Genomic DNA, 14,904 nt, shown 5'->3' with positions numbered 1-14,904 from the left:
ACGATTCTCTTAGCCCGCCGCTGAGGCACGTCACTTAGGAAGCTGGGGGAGGGGGGTGCAGGGGGGAGGGTTTCCCTCCCCCCGCCAGCGAGGAGGTTCGCCGAGCTGGGTCGCCGAGCGTGCTAAAAGTTCACAGCACATCGCAACTGTGCATGACTTTGCTCACCGATTATATCAACGGATACAGCTGCTCGCACATATCGTGTAAGCTTTCATCCCAGCCGATCGGAACGAGCCCGCTCTGAAATTCTTGCAAGTGCGCGCTCTGGCAGGCCAGACTGTGTCGCTAATACATCGCACTGTAAGTTATAGCTGCGCGCATTCTCGAGGAAGCCAAGAAAGCGCAGTTACCGGCTTCGTTCATACGCTGCACTCGCTCTCGCGGCCTGGACAGAAGATCACGTATACAGGAAGCTGCGAATAATCGATCATGCTAGTTGGTTCGAGCTAAATCGCGCTGTAGCGCAAACGCACCGGGTGCGTCACACTTTCCATGGCATATGTATATAGCTGGGCTATTGAACCAGCTAACTCGTTCTACTCCGCTTGGTTGCGTTAGGGCGCCTCGGCGCCCTGACCCTCCTTGTCGGTAGTAGTTCCTGGCCGGCCTTCGTGGCCGCGCCCATCCCCTGTGGCGCCTCCATGGCGTCCCTGGCGTTGCTTAGGTCAGCTGTAGTGCGTCAGTACTGCTCTGGCTGCGGCGCGCCACTCAGTCGGCGACATCATCGTCGCCGTCCTGCCGAGCGGGCCCCGCTCTGGCAATCTTTGCCGAACATCATGACTTCACACCGTGGAGCCTTCGCGACCTAGCATGGGTGGCGCGCCTGCTCGCCGTTCGACCTCGTCCTCATGGCTTCGCGATGCTTCTGGCGGGGCGCTCGCTGCTGCCGGGCTCGCAGTGGCGTGTCGCTGAGCGGCTCTTTCGGTAACGGCGGGCCGATTGGAGCTGCTGGCGACTCTTGCTGTGGGCTGCTGCCGCGGCCTGACGTGGCGCCGGGCTCGCTGCGCGTGAACAGGGGCACGCTGCGGCGGGAGCCAGGACCGGCGTCTTCCGGGCGGCGGCGGCTGGAGCTGTGGGCGCATCTACACACCTCGTGGTGTGGCCAGTGGAGAGACCTGCTTGGCGAATGCAGTCTGGCGAAGGCAGTCCAGCGAAGGCTGGCTGGCGCAGGCCGACTAAGCGAAGGCTGGCTGGCGCTGTCTGCTGTGCTAGGGTGTTGCGAGGCTGTGTGGACTTGGTTGGGCGGTGGGCGTGCCTGCACCACCTGCGCTAGGGTGCGGGCGCTGTGGCTTGTGCTGTCTGGTGGGTCGGACCGGCTGATCCTCGTGGTTCAGCGAACTTGCACGGCCCTAGGCCGTCGACAGGATGCAGCTTCGGGCTGCACCCAACAGTGTGAGGGCCCTGCCCTGTTGGTGCTGGTGTTTTGGGGTAGGAGTTGCACTTTGCAAAGTGGCAGTCAGTCTGACGCCGACCCGCGGCTTAGGTGAGCAGCGCTAGCGTTTGCGGTGAGCCTTGCTCGGGGTTCCTCCCCTCCTTTAGTGAGGCGAGGAGCATGGGGGTCATTCGAGGTTCTCTCCTCGAGTGTGCGTACGTGTCTCGTGCGTTTATGAAGCCCTGGCTTGCCCGCGGCTGTCGTCCCACATGTAACCTCTATTCGCTATTGAGTACAGGCGCCACCAGGGCTATCGCAGGCGGTGTGGGACATCGTGTGCTTGGCTGCTGTGGCGGCCCTGGAATACGGCCGACAGCGCCTTTACGCTTGCCGTGATGCTGCAGACCGGACTGCGGAGGTTGCTGTTGTGCGAAGGATCGGTGTGGAGGTGATTGCGGACTTCTGGTCACGGCTAGCTGCGTTTGTGAGTCTGCGTCGGCCTCCGCGCCGCTGGGACCTTGTCCCGAACCAGCACCCATTCCTAGCGTCAGATGATGTTGGAGGGGTTATCTTGGTAGGGCCAACAGCGGACTCGCCACCGGCCTCACCCTAGCTTGTCAGCTTAGGGACTCGCAATAAGAGGTAGTCTTATGACGCCGACCCACGGCTTAGGTGAGCAGCGCTAGCGTTTGCGGTGAGCCGGGCCTGGGGTTCCTCCCCTCTCCGGAGGCGAGGAGCATGGGGGTCATTCGGGGATCTCTCCTCGGGTGAGCGTGCGTGTCTCGTACGTTTTTGGGGCCCTGGCTAGTCCACGGCTGTCGTCCCACATGTAACCTCTATCAGCTATTGAACTCGTTCTACTCCGCTTGGTTGCGTTAGGGCGCCTCGGCGCCCTAACCCTCCTTGTCGGTAGTAGTTCCTGGCCGGCCTTCGTGGCCGCGCCAATCCCCTGTGGCGCCTCCATGGCGTCCCTGGCGTTGCTTAGGTCAGCTGTAGTGCGTCAGTACTGCTCTGGCTGCGGCGCGCCACTCAGTCGGCGACATCATCGTCGCCGTCCTGCCGAGCGGACCCCGCTCTGGCAATCTTTGCCGAACATCATGACTTCACACCGTGGAGCCTTCGCGACCTAGCGTGGGTGGCGCGCCTGCTCGCCGTTCGACCTCGTCCTCATGGCTTCGCGATGCTTCTGGCGGGGCGCTCGCTGCTGCCGGGCTCGCAGTGGCGTGTCGCTGAGCGGCTCTTTCGGGGCACGCTGCGGCGGGAGCCAGGACCGGCGTCTTCCGGGCGGCGGCGGCTGGAGCTGTGGGCGCATCTACACACCTCGTGGTGTGGCCAGTGGAGAGACCTGCTTGGCGAATGCAGTCTGGCGAAGGCAGTCCAGCGAAGGCTGGCTGGCGCAGGCCGACTAAGCGAAGGCTGGCTTGCGCTGTCTGCTGTGCTAGGGTGTTGCGCGGCTGTGTGGACTTGGTTGGGCGGTGGGCGTGCCTGCACCGCCTGCGCTAGGGTGCGGGCGCTGTGGCTTGTGCTGTCTGGTGGGTCGGACCGGCCCTAGGCCGTCGACAGGATGCAGCTTCGGGCTGCACCCAACAGTGTGAGGGCCCTGCCCTGTTGGTGCTGGTGTTTTGGGGTAGGAGTTGCACTTTGCAAAGTGGCAGTCAGTCTGACGCCGACCCGCGGCTTAGGTGAGCAGCGCTAGCGTTTGCGGTGAGCCTTGCTCGGGGTTCCTCCCCTCCTTTAGTGAGGCGAGGAGCATGGGGGTCATTCGAGGTTCTCTCCTCGAGTGTGCGTACGTGTCTCGTGCGTTTATGAAGCCCTGGCTTGCCCGCGGCTGTCATCCCACATGTAACCTCTATTCGCTAAACAGGGCTCCTTGCGTTGTGGTAGGTTAGCGCGCTCAACGCTGTGCTAGTTGGTAACTGGTTGACTTGACAAGTGCTGACAACTGACATGAAGTCCCGGGATGTGCGCGAACTCAGCAGTCCGCAGAGACCACTAGTTGCGGCAACCCACAACCCTCTAATGCGGCTGTGCGCGGCGTCCTACCGTCCCTGGCTGGTCGGGATGCGCCTCCACGCAACAGCACAAGGTCCCACGCCCAGCATGACCGGGAGCGTACATCAGGAGGTTGGGGGTAGGAAACAAAGTGCCAGACCGCATGCCCCGAAATCCCCCGGCACCCCTTTGAGGGGAGCACCGACCCGGCAGGACCCGGCGAACCCCCAACGGGCAAAACTTGTTGTTTAGGGTTAAAACCCGTACATGTAATACCAAAGTGAACTCCTCTTGACGAGCGCTATCACGCTGTGGCATCGCCGATCCTGTTCTAAGACTTCGGTCACACGCGGGATTCCAGGCGGATTCTATGGAAATCCCTTCGAAAGCCCACCCCGCGTTCATCTCTCTGCCATGTGATGTATGGACAGCGTGCATTGGCAGCCTTGTTACACATGAATTCATGCGCACCTGCCCTTGAGAGCCCCGCCATGTCAATGCGCATTCGTCGAAAGTGGGGACATGCCGACGTGCATGCCGTGCAAACTAGTCCCTCCCACGCTTTGTTTGTGCGTGCTACTGCATAACGTGCATGTTTGAGCCTCGTGGTGCTGAGTTTGGCCCCTAGTTCTGTTTATGGGGCGCTTCCCAAAATCCGCCAGGACGGGCTCCCGAAACCCGGCAGACCCCCAGGGACGACGACCGACCCCCCCCCACTTTATCGGCCCAGAACTTCCTTATCAGACCACCCCTGACAAAACTAAAACTACGTGCGTAATGCTTTCCTAAAGCTCTACGATTTTAAGCATGGATTAAGATTCTGAGCTATCTACCCCCCCCCCCCCGCGTACATGACCATAAAGCACCCGTGGGATGTCGTGCAACGGTCCCCGCTGTGAAGGTGTCTAGAAACACCATCGCACTCTGCATCGCGAGAGCACCGTCTTTGTTATTTGAACGCTTGGTTGCCCCAAGTACGCGTCAGGCCAAGCTCTGGAGTTTGTGCCAGGCAGGCCGCTACTGACTTGGTACATGCCGCCGTGCCTGACTTGCAGCATCCCGCCACGTAAAGCAGCAAGCTGCCATCACCTCCGCCACACCAGCAGCACCATCGCATAAAGTTGGCCTTCCTCCCAGCTCCAGCTGCCAATACGAGTGAGTGATCTGACGCCGGTGCCCTGCTGCAGTCACGCCCCCTAGCCAGTCATGCTTCCCAGGCGCCCACAGCATGTACCACTGGCCAGCCCAACTACAATGGTGTCAATCTTTGCGGCTGTCCTTGCATTTGCTACTAGTTCGCCAGCGCCCGCAACCAAAAACGCCTGGGCGGCCGCCGTCATTTGCCTGGGCACATGGCGGTTTGGGGCCTTCTCCATAGGAATTCGGACAAAACCCGCCCCAAACCCGGGCCAACAAAGTCTCACCCCAGACATCAGCTCCCGGGAGGAACGTCTAGGAAACGGCCAAAAAGGCCGATTACTGTCTGGAGACATTATGATGGAGCCCTGTGTGGCAGTGGCTCAGCACCCATGCCACAGCTACAGTTACAGTGTCCCTTGAATCATGGGAAGCTGTGGTGGGGCGATGGATACGCGTGTGACTCTTAGCTATGCTCTCCCGATGCGCTAACAAAGCGCTGATCTACTCAGCAGTCTCTCTTGGGTCCTTGCTCTTAAAGCAAGTACGCATAGAGTGCTGGGATAGCTGAAGACTACTTTCATAATTGGAACATTTTGCTCATAAGCGGGGCATTCTAGAAAGAGCATGCAATCATCCGCTACAGCCCCAGGCACGCCACACGCTCGGCATGCGCGTGCCTCCTGTGTGCGGCCTCGGGGCCTGTTCACCTCTAGGTCACAGCACCGATGCAGGTCCTCAGGAACGAAAGCACTACCAATCTACCATGTGCTGGCCATGTCTTGCCCCCGTGCATCCAGTGATAGTTCGGTATCATATAGTATCGAACCGGCTTGACACCACTTCCCTCGTGGGTGCTTCGTCTGCGGCGCTGGACATGGCCCGTGGTGGCGAGGGTTGCTGGGGTGCAGGTGGGGGACGGTGGGGTCGAGAGTGCACGATGTGTCGTGTGTGCGTGCAGGTTACACCTTACGACGAGTAATACCGTGCGATAGACAGGGCTGGACTGGTCCCAACGGGCGGCAGCTGAGATGCGCAACGGCACCCCTGCCGCCAACCAAGATGCCGCCCGGCCGCAACCAAGATGCCGCGCGAGACAGATGCCCGACCAGACCCACCCCCCAAGATGCCCCCCGATCCTTGCCGCGCGACTGTTTCCTTACGGGATTGGTTCAACGTTAACCCCCAAGATGCCCCCCGTAGATGGCTGCTACCCCATGATGATATACTGCCTGCAACGCAGTCATGAATCACACAACATAGAATCCCGCGTAAGATGCACCATTCCGCTGCTTTTTTAACCGACTCTACCACGCAAGTTCATCACCAGGTCTGGCTTCTCTTTAGTATCTCCGATACGGTACTTACTCTGTTCGCCTAAACACTGGTACCCGCATTCTACCCACTCACATTGGAGGTGGCCGCGGCCCGCTGTGCGGCGGACTTTGCATTGCTACCGGAGGGATGCGAGGCTGCTGCACACGCCGCCCGGTCGGCCGTCAGTGGTGCTCTTAACGCGCCGCCAGCCGCAGCTTCTGTGCAGTGGTTGTTGCCAGGGCTGGACTGGATGCTGGACGCTTCTTGGCGCCTCCCCTGTCATTGGACTATACGCAACATACCTTAACGGTACTATGAAGATTGGTACATACAGAGCTGCAGCGGCCCTGCGCGTTTACGCATTTTACGGTTGTTGCGGATGCCGGGGCGAGGTAAGCCCGCAGACGCGGCTGCTGCGCTCCGTGCCCTAGCGGCCTCCGTAGCTTGTACGCCCGCCTCTTGGGGATTCGCCGCCAGTTTCGGATGTGCGACGTCAGTGGATCGTCATGGATGGGCGGGCAGAGGCGTGCTTCGACAAACCGCAAAGGTTTTGGCGACTAGATTCAGCCCATAGTGCCCTGCCTCAGCCCATAGTGCCTTGCCTCAGCCCATACTGCCCTGCCTCAGCCCACACTGCCCTGCCCAGTCCACACTACCCTGCCCAGTAGTATGCGCGCACTGCAACCAGTAGATACACTCAACACTGCTGGGCCAACAGCGTGCGCAGCATCAGGACAGGCGGTTAAGTCGGTATGTGACCATGTCACGATTGCCCGCGTGCTGATGAACCACAGTGTCCAGGACTGAGTGGGGATCTTGCATGCTAAGGCTTGGCTACGACTGGCTGGCTTATATTGGCAAGGTTGAAACCAAACACGTTGTGAAAAGACAGAGCAGAGTGCTATATTGAAGGCTAATGCCAAACTGGGCGGCATAGTGTCCATCATGGTGTCCATAGCTCCCCGGTCAGCGCGTTGCTTAGTGATTGCGGCCTGACAACTCAAGGGCAACCTCCGCACACACCTCGGTGGCTGCTTCCAGACACGCGACGTCCATTATGGCCCACTCAGCTCAGCCGCACCGCGAGTAGCGCCCTCTGCAAGCGCCCGCTGTCCCAGCTCCACCCTGTCCGCCGTGGGGAAGCCGCAACGTGGCGTGTGCGCTGCAACCACCAAACAGCCGTTGCCGTCGCGCATGCCAAGCCTGATTGGTATCACACACTAGGCAGTTGCGTCATGGCAAGCAGCTGCTCAAGAAAGAGGCTGTTGTGAACGGCTGAGTCACATGTCATTGGAGTTTGCTGGTGGTGGTGGGTTAGCAAACTCCCACGGATACACTCCTTGGCTTATCTAGGCGCTGTGTTGGTGTGCAGAGCTACTAGGTCTACATGTTGGAGCAACAAAGGTTTGAAGCAGTGCGACGTGGGCGGGGCGTGATCGCATCGGGCCCGGAGCTTCTAAAAAGACCCGTCCTCCGCTTTTCACTTGCAAACACACCCACTCCGAACCAAAACCTTTCCTGTGACCCTTCTATCTGCTTAAAATGTCGACCTTCGCTGAGGCCCCCGCTGGCGACCTTGCTCGCGGTAGGTTGAAGGGCTAGTCAAATCAGCCTGTAGCGAGCTGAGAAACCACGGTGCATGACTGTTCTCCAAAACATGCAACTCGGCATATTGATCCGACGTCTCCAATCGCAGGCGAGAAGATTTTCAAGACCAAGTGCGCGCAATGCCACGTTGCTGAGAAGGGCGGCGGCCACAAGCAGGTGAGAATACAGCGCAGTTTCAGTGCGAATGCTCTGGGCGGGCAACGCGCCGCCTGATTGGTACTTCCTCCGCGACCATCACGGTCATGTGCGCGGACCTGCGTTGGCTCTGCGGTTTGTAATTGCTTGTAATATTCCAACGTGGCTGACTTCGTGTGTGCACGCTGCGTGCACCCGCAGGGCCCCAACCTGGGCGGTCTGTTCGGCCGTGTCTCGGGCACTGCTGCCGGCTTCGCATACTCGAAGGCGAACAAGGAGGCTGCCGTGACCTGGGGCGAGAGCACTCTCTACGAGTACCTGCTGAACCCCAAGAAGTAGGTTGGTGTCGAAGCCGTTTGGTCGTTGTGTGTCGCGTTCAATCACGCCACGCCTGCGTGCCGGAGGCGCGTCACGGCCGGACGTCGCACAGGATGCGTGCACGTGTTTTCAAAAGCTGCGTGAATGCTGCGGGGTGGCTGACATTGGGGAGGGACCTCGGGAACACTGGTGCTGACGGCAACCCCTCGCATCCTCCCCGCCACGCAGGTACATGCCTGGCAACAAGATGGTGTTCGCTGGCCTGAAGAAGCCCGAGGAGCGCGCCGATCTGATTGCCTACCTGAAGCAGGCGACTGCTTAAACTGCGCGCGGCTTAGCAAGCGGCTTCATTCATTAGGCAGAAGCGGGTCTCAAGAGCGGGATAGGGTTGCATCTGGGCGCGGCGTGTGTTCGCTTCAGAACGTCCCACCAGATGCAACAGGCGGATGTGTTACGAGTGTCGAGTGTGTACTGATGATGGTGTGCATGTGTAACGGCGACATACGGATGGAATAGACATATCGTCTTGAAGACTGTCTCATAGGCAGAGACATCTGCTCACAGGCAACTTATTATGTCTGCCATGGGCGGTCGTAAAGAATTCATCCCTTGCCCACATTCAGGGGGCGGGGAACGTGTAACGTTTGTACTTGGATGTAATGCACCTACTCCCGTGGGCTTGATAGCTTCCGTGGGCTACGTACGGTAGTCACTTGCAGCGTCATCTACCGGTTCCTGCCCTGGTGTCAGCATCCACAACGGTCAGACCGCGCCGGAATCCTAGATCTCGTGCACAGAGCGGCCCGCAGACATAATAGTCCCAAGCCCCAATCTTAATCACAGCATCTGTATGTACACTGGACAACGCCTTCCTACGATCTAGTATGTATGCTGCACAGCCAACGGTTTTGCCGGCCTCACTTCTTGGTGCCCTTGCGCGCCGACGCCGGCCGCTTCTTGGCCGAGTCCGGCCGGGCAGCCGCTGCTGACGCGTCCCCTAGGTGCACGTTCTGCTCGCTGCCGACGAAGATGAGCTCGCCGTCCTCAGCAAACGCAGCGTTGATGGCGGCCTGCAGCGTGCGTAGCATTAGAACAGGCGGTTGGCTCGGTATGAATGCGACATTACAAGCAGGGACAGTCCGCTCAGCTCACGCAGTCAAAGGCAGCCTGACCGACACGAACCAGAAGGTGGAGTCACGAGCCATATCGTGACAGCCGCCAGTCAACGGGTTTGGTAACAGCCCACAACAGCTACTTCAGAATTGGACATGCCACAGTATTTGCGTGCCGTACATCTCGTGACCTCTGCGGGCGCAAAGTTTGCGACACAACGCTCTCCCACCTGTACGCGCGGGTCCACGCCCGGCCCCTCGTAGTCGTAGGTTGTCCGCTCCGGCAGGTCCAGCTCCAGGTTCAGGATGTTCTCGCTCTTGAAACGCGGGTTCATGTCGCCCATGGCATTGGCCAGCTTGGCAAAGTCCGACGTGGGGCGGCGCTGCCCCGACGCCGACACGGGCCGCCGGCTGGCGCCCTGCGCGGTCTCGCGCTTGCCGATGTCGCTGAGCCGCTCCAGCACCCACACCTCGCGCTCGTCATCCCAGTGCGCGCGCTTCATCACCTGTGCGTGATGGATTGCAGTACCGCAGCGCGATGGTCAATCACACGGGGCTGCGTCTCCAGATGAGTGACTGTAAACAGGCACTGGCCCGTCTGGAGCTATGCGTGGTATGGAAGCCTTGCGCATGCTGCGTCCTGCTTTATCCTCAACTTGTCCCCGCACCGCACCTTCTGCACTTCCTCCGGCGGGATGAAGGCCTCGATCACCATGTCCTTCAGCTGCATTTGGTCCTGCAGCATGCGAATGCTCTCCAGCAGGTCCTCCTGTAAAGGTGACACAGGCGGCCAGCGCAACACGAACACGCTGAGGTCACGTGCGCAATTAGGGATGTAGGCACGGCGTAGCAGTCATGCATGCGGCGCTAGAGTCGCCTGGAACCCCGCGCTCGAATCCGGTGCCTGCCGCCCTCCCAGCCCGCACCTTTTCGCGCTGGAACTCCTTGTACATGTCCTCCACTTCCGCGTTGACCTCCTGGAACTTCTTCCACAGCTTCTTCAGCTTCTTGGTCTTCTGGTCCGCCTCGTCCGCCTTGTCTTTGTACTTGTCCTCCATGGCCAGCTGCTGCTCCTCCATAACCTGGATCTTTTTCCGCTGCTCCTCCTCCTCCTTGCGCCTGGGGGCCGAACAAGTAGAGGGGAACACACAGCGAGGTTAAATGCAGCTCAGACAACATAGTCGTAGCAGGTATGGGTGCAGCAGCCGAGCATGGATCCTATGAACAGGTAGGGATGCGGCGCACCTGCGCTCCAGCTCCTGCTCTTTCCGCTTGAGCTCCTCCTCCTTCTTCTTGGTCACCTCCGCTAGGCCACCCGCCTGGTCTCCCTTCAAGATCTTAGACTCCATGGCCTTGAGCTTCTTGGCCAGCGCCTCCTTCTCGGCACGGATCTGTGTGCGGCAGCATCCCCGGGGCATCGCTGTCAGTCTCCCCGGCCGGGTTTGCAGCGCAGGCTGTAAGCTCAGGAGGTGTGCGCATAGCGTAATGCACATCGCCGGTATTCATCCCGGCAGACAAGCCCGGCGCACCTGCTCCGCATCCAGAGACTTCTTGTCCATCTCCGCCTTAATTTTCTGCTGCTTCCGCTGCATGCGCGCCGCCTCCTCCTCCGCCTTCTTCTTCTCCTCCTCTAGGCGAGCTGCCTCCGCCTTGGCCTTGGCGGCCGCCTCCTCCTTGACCTGCAGTTGCAAACACAAGGGACACGATGTCAACGTAAGCCATAGAAATTCACCAAGAAGATGCGCAGCATGCGCAGGACAGTGGTACACAAGCCCCGCCCTGCTGTCCTGCCCGCCAAGTTACGCTCCGGCGGCGCACCTTCTGCAGCTGCTCATCGTTGAGTGCCGCCGCCTGCTGGCTGGCCAGCTCCTTCTTCATCTGCTCCTCCATGTCCTTGCGCATCTGCTCCAGGAACGACGCGTCCAGCGCCTTGGGTACCTGCACCACCTTCTCCACAATGATCTCGCCGCCGGGGCCGGTGGCGAAGCCCTCCGGTAGCGCGCCGCCCTCAGCCTGCAGGACCCAGCAACGACACAACGTCAGGGGCCATCAGCATCAATACACAGTTTGAAGCGGAGCAACTGCCGAGACAAATACGGTAGTTGCTGCTGACCAGCATCCGACGTACAGCCGCCGCAGCGCACCGCGCCCCCGCGCGCGAGTCATTGTGCTATAGCTCACCTCCAGGGCCGCTTTGAGGCGGGCGATCTCGTCCTGGAACTCGCGCAGCATGGCGTCCTTGGGGTCCTCATTGATCTTGGGCTGTGGGGTGGCAAGCACACAGCAGACCACGCACGTCAGCGTCCATTCTGTACACGCCCCAAAACAGAAGAGCGGCGGCTCTGTCCTACCATCCGCAGACGCGGCCTCCCTGTCCTGGCCGTACCTTGTTCTTGATGTTCTTGGCGCGGTTGGCGTAGCGCAGCGTGGACAGCGTCTCGTCGTAGTTCCAGTCGGCGGGGCCCATGTTGGCGCACATGATGGTCTTAGTGTTGCCGCCCAGCGAGTCTTGCAGCAGGCGGGTCAGCTTGGAGTCACGGTACGGCACGTGGCCTGCGGCGCAGCAGTCACGTCGCAAGGGCGCGTCAGCACCCCCCTGGCTGACCCCAGCCAATCCAGCGTTAGCGCTGCTGATGCGAGGCCTGGCGAGAGGCCGATGCCAAGTAGCGTATGGGTCTCGCCCAGGTGCAACGGCTGGTGCATGCTCAACTATTGTGATCCTCGGCAGGATGCTTCCGTGCCGCGTCCCAGCACCTTCAATGTCCATGCGCAGCGGAGAACCCGTCCCTGTCACCGCCCGATCAACCCTGCTCCCCCGCCCTACCCCTGCCTCTTCGTGGATCTTCCACACCACAACAAGAAGCACTCACCGCTCTTCCCATCCACCAGCGCCGAGATCACGTTACCCAGCGCGGACAGCGACAGGTTGATCTTTGTGGCCTCCTTCAGGCGGTCGCCTGTGGCGCCCGTTTTCGACTGGCGCTCACTGCCCGCCAGGTCCACCAGGTTCAGCTTGCCCACGCGGATATGGCCCTCCGGCTGAGTGGTGTGAAAGAAGCGAAAAGGTTGCGTTGTAAAGTCGGAGGCAGCTCGGCAACCATGCGCTGGGCAGCTGCACGCTTACTGCTCAGGAGGTGGCAGGGCGCTAGGGCGCCTGCGTCTGATTCGTCCAACCACCAGCCGGCCCTACCTGCGCCTGCGTTTGCTCGATGGTTTCGATGGTGATGGTGAAGATGGAGTGCGAGCGCGAGGAGTCCTGGTTCATGAGCGTGGCGCCCACGGAGCGGTTCTTCTTGCCCACCTGCAGTGGCAGCACACACACCCCCGAGCTTCGACGCTCGGTGCACGCTACAGAGCGCACAGCGCCCCCAAAGGCTCTTCTGACAGGAGTTCCAGGTATATACGTACATAGCTATGCCGCATGCACGCTTGCGGGCGCAGACGCAGGCCGACCATTTCTACAAAGCTGGCTGCTGGCGTACCCAGCACGCACACGAACCCTGGACGCACCTCCAGCACGTTCTTCAGCTCCGGCACGCCCTTCACCACGAAGGCGTTCAGCCCCTTCACGTATACACCCGAGTCCTTGTGCTCCTTCAGCTCCAGCTTGTTCTTAGGGTCCTTTGAGAGCAGGTCGCGCACCTCCTCATTGTAAATCTCTAGGTACGAGGCGCGCACCATCCACTGCTTCCCCGTGCTGGAGTTGACCGTCTCAAAGACGTGGTCAAAACAGTTCGGGATAATGCCCTGCAGCTCCGGCGTGGGAAATCCCTCCATGGTATGCGTCTTGCCCGTCCCGGTCTGCCCATAGGCAAAGATGGTGCCATTGTAGCCATCCATAACGCTGTTAACGATGGGCCGCGCGACCACATCATAGACGTCGCGCTGGGTGACGTTCCAATCGAAGGCATTGTCGAATGTGAACGTCTTCGGGGGCTCGTCGCCCTTCGGGTTGTTTAGCGTGACCTGGCCAGTCTTGTTGTCCACCTCCACGATGGTGGCGCGGTTGTCGCCCTTCTCCTTGCCGTTCAGAGGCCTACAGCGCACTGCTACCTTCACGCACTCTCCTCCCGACGCCATGGCTATTGCTCTTTGTCAAGTATCACGGCTACTTTACGAAAACGGGCGATCGTGGAGCGTTATCGCGCGCAGGCAGAGCGCATGTACGCGGCTAGAAGGAAGGTCTGTCTTCAGCTCCAGCCGCGCGATAAGTATGTGTGCACGGTAAGTATGCGTATGAACTATGGCATACTCGGCCTTAGCTGGCTGAATCTGTACAGCTCTCGGGCGCAAGCACACATACCGCCGAGGCATGCGGCGCCCACCTCCCCCACCCGCTCACGGAGCTGCGTGCCCATCCTTGCATATGGCGGTCTCCAGCCCCTGCCCTGCAGTTACAACTTCAGCACTCGTATCACTGCGCCTGTACAGCACCCAGACTCGAAACGTAATCAGCGGGTCCCCCCTAGGTGATGCATGTGCATCCATGCACGCGTGCCGCATGCACCCTCCCTGGCGCTTTTCGCCTTTTCTTCTCGCAGTCTTCCAAGCCATCACAACACAACTCGTAGTGCGCGCTACAGGAAACCGCACATGCGGTAACGAGCCAGGGGGGCGCCTTGCTTGCCGGGCAGACCGCTCACCGCTGCCCACTTGGTAGGCGTAGCAGCTCAAAGCGGCAAATGCAGTCACCATCGTGTTGCCAAGTCATTATGCCGGCAGCGCATTCCTAGTGCCGGCACAGGCCGACAGGCGCGTGTTTTGACTAGGGTTTGTGTCAGTGCATATGTGTGTGTGCATGCCTTGACGCTAGCAGCTAAGGCTGCACAAAGGAGCAGTTCAGCGGCAGGCAAGACTAGCATTGGTCAATGGCGGGCGCACTGAGTGTGTGATGGGACAGGGTTCAAGGCAGGTTGGCGAGGTCCCGTAGGGTGCAGCTGATGCCCAGATCCTTAAGCAGACGGCAAACAGTTTGCAGTGGCAGAGCAGAAGTGCATGGCTGGTCGAACGCCGGCGTTACTGTACCGGGCGCACTGAGTGGGTAGGCTGGAAAGCTGCCGAGACCGCTATCCAGGGACCAGGGGTTTGCAACGGCAGCCATTTAGTCCCCCTGAGGCCCAAGCTCTGTGCAAGTATTGCGGGTACCAGCCTCGTTATGTCTGCTTGGTACTATGTCCGCAGCCTAGCACTAAGCCAAGGCAACGCGGCCCGCAAGCTAGTATCGGCGGACAGCGGAGGGACAATAAGCACGAACCAGCAGATGGCCGTGCGCCACAACACTGATCAGACTGATGTGGTCCACGAGGGCCGAACCCTTACAGGGCCCTCACTTTGGTCTCTGGCTTTCGGCATGATAGCTGGTGCAGTCTATGCCGCGTTGCCGCGCAGGCTGCTCACGTGGCGCGCGAATGCGCAATGCGCTGGCTGCAGTACGTGCATGTGACAGGGGACTCAGGCGTAGAAGTGATAGCGCTACTACGGCACCAGGCAACATTCGGAAAGCATGAGGGAGGGGAATGCTTTGCTTGAGTGCGGTTCTAGCCATGACATGGGCAGCCCGTGAGGCGTGAGCCTGGTGCCCTTCCGCCTGCCATGCACGCGTACCGTACCGTCTGTGCGTCGCGTGTGGACGTGGAAATCGGCTAGGGAGAAGCCCTGGATCTTTTGTTGTTGTTGGTTACCCGATCCGACCCTCATGCTCACTGAGCTGCAGAGATGTACAGTGGGCGTTTGTGGCATCTTGTGGGGCTGCGCCCCTGCTTCCGCCCGTGACTGTTATTGCCCCGACTCCGGTGCCCCCTGGCCGCGGCGTCCTTTGAGATTCTGGCTGGATGCCGCTTTGAGATTCTGGCTGATCCCCAAGCGGCATCCAGCCACTGTGCACCCACACCGCTTGTCATGCCTGTCACCCT

General features: G+C 60.2%; 3 protein-coding genes across 3 annotated transcripts; 2 read left to right on the top strand and 1 right to left on the bottom strand.

Annotated features, from left to right (window-relative positions):
• The first annotated feature begins 178 nt into the window (after positions 1-178).
• CHLRE_12g522626v5 (uncharacterized protein) lies at positions 179-2,218 on the top strand. The gene is made up of 2 exons (XM_043068399.1): positions 179-925; positions 1,017-2,218. The coding sequence occupies exons 1-2, from the start codon at positions 850-852 to the stop codon at positions 1,178-1,180; spliced, it is 240 nt and encodes a 79-aa protein (XP_042918494.1). The 5' UTR covers positions 179-849; the 3' UTR covers positions 1,181-2,218.
• Positions 2,219-7,208: 4,990 nt separating this feature from the next.
• On the top strand, positions 7,209-8,984 carry CHLRE_12g522600v5 (uncharacterized protein). The gene is made up of 4 exons (XM_001696860.2): positions 7,209-7,404; positions 7,516-7,583; positions 7,764-7,897; positions 8,109-8,984. The coding sequence occupies exons 1-4, from the start codon at positions 7,362-7,364 to the stop codon at positions 8,200-8,202; spliced, it is 339 nt and encodes a 112-aa protein (XP_001696912.1). The 5' UTR covers positions 7,209-7,361; the 3' UTR covers positions 8,203-8,984.
• A 2-nt stretch (positions 8,985-8,986) lies between these two features.
• CHLRE_12g522550v5 (uncharacterized protein) lies at positions 8,987-13,221 on the bottom strand. The gene is made up of 12 exons (XM_043068398.1): positions 12,503-13,221; positions 12,183-12,293; positions 11,863-12,031; positions 11,379-11,545; positions 11,174-11,254; positions 10,811-11,005; positions 10,522-10,671; positions 10,238-10,383; positions 9,919-10,111; positions 9,666-9,761; positions 9,223-9,498; positions 8,987-9,047 (listed from the first exon to the last, which is right to left on the bottom strand). Exons 1-12 carry the CDS (start codon positions 13,070-13,072, stop codon positions 9,024-9,026), a joined length of 2,178 nt encoding a protein of 725 aa, XP_042918493.1. The 5' UTR covers positions 13,073-13,221; the 3' UTR covers positions 8,987-9,023.
• Positions 13,222-14,904: the final 1,683 nt, after the last annotated feature.

Source organism: Chlamydomonas reinhardtii, chromosome 12 (genome assembly GCF_000002595.2).
Source record: "Chlamydomonas reinhardtii strain CC-503 cw92 mt+ chromosome 12, whole genome shotgun sequence".
NCBI classification, from domain to species: domain Eukaryota; kingdom Viridiplantae; phylum Chlorophyta; class Chlorophyceae; order Chlamydomonadales; family Chlamydomonadaceae; genus Chlamydomonas; species Chlamydomonas reinhardtii.
The sequence above is the reverse complement of the archived record's forward strand: the minus strand, read 5'-3'. Positions and strand labels throughout refer to the sequence as shown.

Bases quoted from the DNA above. Each gene is read 5' to 3' on its own strand.
- CHLRE_12g522626v5 (XM_043068399.1), top strand. From the start codon at position 850: ATGGCTTCGCGATGCTTCTGGCGGGGCGCTCGCTGCTGCCGGGCTCGC. The intron at 926-1,016 runs GTAACGGCGGGC...GCGCGTGAACAG, and splicing joins GTCGCTGAGCGGCTCTTTCG to GGGCACGCTGCGGCGGGAGC.
- CHLRE_12g522600v5 (XM_001696860.2), top strand. From the start codon at position 7,362: ATGTCGACCTTCGCTGAGGCCCCCGCTGGCGACCTTGCTCGCG. The intron at 7,584-7,763 runs GTGAGAATACAG...GTGCACCCGCAG, and splicing joins AGGGCGGCGGCCACAAGCAG to GGCCCCAACCTGGGCGGTCT. The intron at 7,898-8,108 runs GTAGGTTGGTGT...CCCGCCACGCAG, and splicing joins TACCTGCTGAACCCCAAGAA to GTACATGCCTGGCAACAAGA.
- CHLRE_12g522550v5 (XM_043068398.1), bottom strand. From the start codon at position 13,072: ATGGCGTCGGGAGGAGAGTGCGTGAAGGTAGCAGTGCGCTGTAGGCCT. The intron at 12,294-12,502 runs GTGCGTCCAGGG...CTGCCACTGCAG, and splicing joins AGCTGAAGAACGTGCTGGAG to GTGGGCAAGAAGAACCGCTC. The intron at 9,762-9,918 runs GTGCGGGCTGGG...TCACCTTTACAG, and splicing joins AGGAGTTCCAGCGCGAAAAG to GAGGACCTGCTGGAGAGCAT.